The sequence below is a fragment of the Pogona vitticeps genome, chromosome 10 (assembly GCF_051106095.1).
Source record: "Pogona vitticeps strain Pit_001003342236 chromosome 10, PviZW2.1, whole genome shotgun sequence".
NCBI lineage: Eukaryota > Metazoa > Chordata > Lepidosauria > Squamata > Agamidae > Pogona > Pogona vitticeps.
Window position 1 is genome coordinate 26308993 of NC_135792.1, and position 6142 is coordinate 26315134.

A 6142-nucleotide genomic window follows, 5' to 3' on the forward strand; every position below is an offset into this window, starting at 1 on the left:
GTAGCCACTGTTTTTGTCTGTTTTTGTTAGAAACAACCATTCATATTTACTGGGCATCCACAGCAACAACAAGAAAAAAAGAAGGCTTGCAGCATCTTGGAAAAAATCAGCCCCGTTTGGGGTTTACAATCCACTTCTTCAGACTTACAGAGCACAAATTTTTTTTCCACTGACAGCTACACCACTGAGATAAAGGCAATGGAAAAAAAACAAAAGGTAGTTGGAAAATTTCTCTTGCTCAGTTGATAAACAGGTTGTGTTGGGAAGCATATCCAAGCGATTGTGAGATTTCCCAACTCTCCAAACATTGACTCTATCATCATAGTTTCCAAAGTAGCTGTATCACAACCGTGAGCCCCTTGGCGCATGTTCCTCACGGCAGGAGCTTCCATGGGCTAGAGGTCCCCTCTTCAGATGAACAGAGGGTTACACGGAATCTCAAATATTATCTATGACCCCATGTGGTTGAAGGCAAGGTTGTCAACAGAGGTCAGGAGGGAAATCAAGGGCATATGGCGCTAACTGATTATTTCATCCTTAACACCAGCCAGTCACAAAACTGTTGCTGATAACACAATCTTAGTGGCACCAGGTAAGCCAATCCATCAGAGCTCACCCGGACATTAGACAAGGTGTGTTGGTTGCCTCGCACAGCAAAGCCCCGAGAGCTACAGCTGCTGCCTGATACAGTGACCAACAGCCCCTTTTTTCCAACCACTGCCCTTTGTCGGTGATATTTGGGTGCAGCAGTCAGGAACAAATAAAAAGATGCTCCTGCAGTTCTAAAATGATGATGATGGCCACGATGATGTAAATCTGACTTTTAGAAGACAGAGAACTTCCTACCCCCAGGTAATGATCTTTGGACAAAGCTGTGTAATGACCACAACTTTAACATGTAGTGTAAGTGGTTAAGAGAGACCTTTAAGGCCCAAAGGCTACCATTCAAGTCTCCCCTCTGCCACTGACTCAAGAGGAGGCCTCTGGAAAGACACAACTTTCCACCTCCCCCCCCCCCATCTACAACCCCATAATCATGGCCTATCTGATGGGGCTTGCTTCAAGGAGGGGCAAAGACTATTTACCCAACCAGCTTCGATTGTGTCCCATATTTTTAAAAAAACCGATAAGGGTTCACACCAAAGCCATTCCATTCTTCCATCCCACTGTGATTGCAAACAAATAAAGTCAAGGAAATGTTTTATGTTCATTCGAACCATGCAAGTATGAATGGGCCCATAAAAAAATGAGCAACGTTCCCTCCAAGCCTCCTACCTGGGGTCTGTAGGACACAGCGGGCGGCCACCCGCTCTTCCAGACGAGGTCTATACAGCTCCCCCCAGGCCCATTGAAGAAATGCTTTGTAAAGCCCACAGCAGGAGCTTAATGTGTTTCTCTGCCAGCTTGCAGTGCGCAAACCTGGCAGAAAATAACAAGGGGCTTGAAAGCCGAGCCATTGATTAGCAACGTCAAGTACCCAAGTTTTGTTAAGTCTAAAACTCAGATCTCCTTAATCAAAAGCCTAAGACTTCGCTTCAGATAAAGGGAACCTCTTTCATGCCACTACCTCGAAGTCTTATTCTTACCCCCTGCCTCTCTTTTCTTTTAGCAGTCTGAGCAGAAGGAACAGACCAGGTCACACACATGCAATGGGATGCAAAGAAAACATGACTGACTCTTAATAGGATTTCTTCAACGTCCATCACTCACTTTGAAAGTACGTTTGGGGTTGAAGAGCAATCAATAGTTTTTATTCAGTAGCTAAAGCTACACCCTGGAAGCAGAAGGCAATTACTGATGCAGAAATGCCCTGCGGAGACGGTCCTTAAGCCACTGGGGGATGGCCTCTTGCAGGACTTATTTCTGAAGCTGCTTTCTTGCCTGGAGCTGCCACTCTCTCCCAGAAGGGAACGGCATCCAAGCTTGGAGGTGCCGGTCATTTCACCCCCTTTGAAGGTCTCTTACTTTAATGCAGCTAGGAAAAAGATCAGGAAGGGAGGCTCTGAAAGACTGTGATGATGCTTCACCCCCCAGCAACCTAGGAGGGGTGACCTCGGAGCACTTCAGCTCTGGGACTTACAAAGAAGGGATGGGACCCACAAGGGGGAACTCTCCCTGCATCTACCTCGGCTACTGCCTCATATGGACAAAAATTGTGGAAACTTCACGCTTGTTCAGCCCCACCCACAACTCCACAACGCCAACCTGATGAAGACTCCTGCAAGATCAAAAGCTAGCTTCTGCTTTTGATATATCAGTGGTCTACGAAAGGTATCCTTCAGCCTTGCCTTGGGATTGTGTACAAGAACAACACAGGTTTCTCTCTCTCTCTCACACACACACACACACACACACACAATGCAGTGACAAACCAATGCCTTAAGCACCAAGTCTTCAGCAGAACTGATTCTAGATTCAAGAAATACTGTATTTTGGTCACCAAAACCCCAACTGTTTGCACCAGCCAACAGGGCAGATGAAAATTTCATGCGAGGAGCCCAGCCAGGAGGTTTCAGGGAATGTAGAGTACAAAGGGTGTGCCTCCATGGCCAAGGAGAGGTCTGCTAGGTGGAAAGCACCCTGTATGCCTTGAACCTGTGTCCAACATGTACATAAAACGTGCACACACACACACTACTGTATTATATGACCGTTGGAAATAACAGCTCTCGTGTCCCTACTGCCTAGGTTCACCTTTCACCAATCCCTGCCCTTAATTTTCCATCATTATTACATGTTTTCTTCTAACCACCTATTAGGCCTAGTCTTCAGTTTGTTTTTCAAGCCAGGCGCCTTAGGAAAGTGCCTAGAAGAAATACCATTTTTAAAAATCTGTGAGAAATGGCTGATCTGCATGTCTTATTACAGCACAAGCACTCTACAAAAACACACCCAGCAAGATTTGCTTGTTGTGGGCAGAAGTGAGCAGCACCCTGGCGTTCAGTGACCCCAGACAAGTGTGGACATGCATGTGTGGCAGAAACGAGATGTGCAACCCAGCCAGAGACAAAAGACTCACAATGCATCAAGACAAAAGTTTAGGAGGACAGAAACACGGCCGTATCTGCTACCCCTCTGTGTTCACCAACATTTTGTAAGTGACACACCTAAAAGGCAGGAAAAAGACAGCACCCACTGTTGCGTCGCTACTAGGTGTCATTGAGTTGTTTCAGACGTAAATGGCAACCTCTGAAAGAACAATCTGCCAAAGGTCCAGCCCTGCTCAGTTCCTGCAAATCGAAGTTGTGGTTTCCTTTATTGAATCAATCCATCTCGTATTCAGCCTTCCTTTTTTCCTGCTGGTTCCAACTTCTTCCAACATCACTGAGACACTTAAAGACACTAGAAATAAACTGCCCCAAACATAGGAAGCTCTTTTAATAGTGAATGAAACCATCAAGTCAATCTGTTCCAGGACTAATCCAGTTCCTCAACGTATTGCCTTCCAGATGTCCTGGACTACAATTCCCATCGTCTCCATGCAACACAGCCATAGTAAAAATCTGTGGCACCTTTAAGACTAACAGGTTTTCATAGTGTGCAAGCTTTCGTGGACATTGCCCACTTCATCAGATGGATGGGGCTTAGACTGTGAAAAGTCACAGATTCATAAGCAAACTAGTCTGAAATGAGACGCAGAAATTGACAAACCATATAATAAACTGAGAAACTTCTAACATATTGTTTTGCACAAACATCCAGCAAAACAAAAGTCAGTTACCCTGGTCAATTACTTGAGTAACTAAGTAACTAACCTTCATAGGACCGGGATCAACATCGCAAACCAACCCTCCAAAAATTTAGAACCAGTAATACAAAAATAGAACTGTCCTTTTCTGTATCTCTTTTCATTCTTTCCCACCCTGTAACCAGACTGAGATTTTAGCCGAGGCACTTTGAAAAAGTGCAAAAAGGCTAAAACAAAACCCAAAACATATCCGGGAAGTATTGGGCGTATTACAATCCAGTTTTTCAGATACTGTATACATTTGTTGGTGGTGCTACAGAAATAAATGTATTAAATTGTGCTACAATGTTTTCAGTTTTCTGTCTCATTTTGTTTGGTCTACTGTGTTGTTGCTGAAACAAACAGCTACTCCTCTGTCAGCTACAGGAAAACAGAAACATTAGAAATGTGGATTAAGCTTCTGACCAAGAAGGAAGTACTAAGACCAATGAACATTTACAAAGAAATAATTTCCTTCTTTTAAAAAAACGAAACATAAAATGCACAATGTTAGAGTACTTTCATTATTCAGTGAGAAGTTAAATCTACTAATTATTTCTGTTTAGATATATAGATATACCTTGAATTTTAGGACTTGTAAGTTTGATAAGAAGTTTAATCTCTTTTATATAGTATTGTACTGTGTTGATTTTACACTGTTTATTCTGCAAAGGCCTGTCTGCTATGCAACAGACCGAACTGATTTCAGTGAGAAGCCAACAATACGACTTGCTACATCTGATAATTCTAGGCAAAATAAAATGGAAAAAGACAGGAAGGCAGGAAAATAACTTTTTGGCTGGGAAAACAAAAGGAACAGCTGGGTTTCAGGGCAGTGCCGTGTCCTTATTCAGTGCTGCTGCACCCAGAATAACTCAGGCTAACACCTAGCTTTAGCTTTTATTATTGCGTTCATTTATTATTAATAATATTCTCTTTGAGTGTTGTATGCTGCCCGGAGTGACCCCTGGTCAGAGGAAGCAGTCTAGATGTCCAAAATTAAATAAACTAAATAACAAATATCCCTGATGAAGATGTGAGGGAGAGAAAGAGAGAAACACGGAGTTTCGGAAAGGGGGGAAACTAATGGGGGCAGAGAAGCCCTGCCCTGGGAACCGTCTGCAGACACGTGGACAAGCGCACGTGAGGACCCAACCCTTCCAGGAGCAGAGGTCCAAGGAAGACTCCCCCGAAGCAAGGCTGGGGCGGTGGGGGCGTCCGGGCGAGGCTTCCAAAGCGGGGAGCCCTCCCTCCAGAGGCAGAGAAGCAGCGAGAAGAGGGGGTCCTTCCATTTCCCCTTCCAGGGGCGTGAAAGGACCCCCCCCCTACTTATAGGAAGGCAGGCAAGCGGGCACCCCTTCTCCGCCTTTCCCATCTCCTTCCACCCCCTTTTTTGCCTGTCTCCCTCCCTGCAACGTGGCCACAACGCCCGGGCGCTCCAGCCCCTCGCCGGCGTTGCCTGCCTGCCTGCCTGCCTGCCCAGCAGCCTCCCTCCTTACCCCTCGGACGCAGCCATGTTGCCTCGCCGGGCCGAATCGGTCATGTGACCCCCCCAAGGCGCCCGCCGGCCAATTAGTAAGGGACGGGGGCGGGGCTTGGTCGCTCCCTGGCAACCGGAGGCGGAGTTCGAAGGGCGGGAGAGGAGAAGGCGGGCCACGCCCACGGACCGGCTGGAGCTGGGAGGGGGCGTGGCTTGGAGGGGGGCGTGTCTGTGTGAAGGTGCGGGTGGGTTTTGCATTTATAAAATAAAATAAGATAAAAAAGAGAAGCAACCCCGTTTTTGCCACCTTGGAAAAGCTATAAGTACAGTCCCCCGCTAAAAATTACTATCAAGAAATCCTTATTTATTTCTATATTTATATATCAATCAATCAATCAATATTTATTTATTTATTTTATTTATTTATTTATTTATTTACAATGCACTGCTCTGGGCAGTTTACTGTCAGCTAAAACACAATGAAAGGCAAATAAAATAAAAGAAGCCAGAAAATACTCCAGAGTAGTCTAGAAATAGAATCGCCTGTTCTGACAGATGCTGAAAATGAATGTTCAGTAATCACATTTATTTATGACATTTTTTAACAGTGCCCCCTTAGTGCAATGCACTTCTCTGGGTGGTTTATCATCAGCTAAAACACAATGCAAGTCGATTAAGTAAATAAAACAAAATTTTAAAAAATTAAAGAAAATAACGAAGCCACTGTGTCTTTGCCAGCTGGGACAGGCTAGAAACACCACTCCCCGTTTTGATAGGAGTGTTTAGAAACAAAGACATTTTTGATTTATTTTAAGGAAGTGGCCCAAGAAATGCAGTCCAAAATCCGGACCGAATTTGTGGAGAGTGTTGGCAAAATAGGTATACTTTGGAATTTGCTGAAGCAAACCGTGGGAGCAAAGTTGTGCGATGGGCAC

At 44.9% G+C, this 6142-nt stretch overlaps 1 protein-coding gene across 1 annotated transcript in view; it reads right to left on the reverse strand.

The window, feature by feature from the left end:
- The window catches only part of PEPD (peptidase D), a 115544-nt gene extending 110198 nt beyond the window's left edge, over positions 1–5346 (reverse strand). The window contains exon 1 of the mRNA XM_020797848.3: positions 5227–5346. Coding sequence (XP_020653507.3) covers positions 5227–5270 — 44 coding nt within the window. The 5' untranslated portion in view covers positions 5271–5346. The remainder of the gene's footprint in view (positions 1–5226) is intronic.
- Positions 5347–6142: the final 796 nt, after the last annotated feature.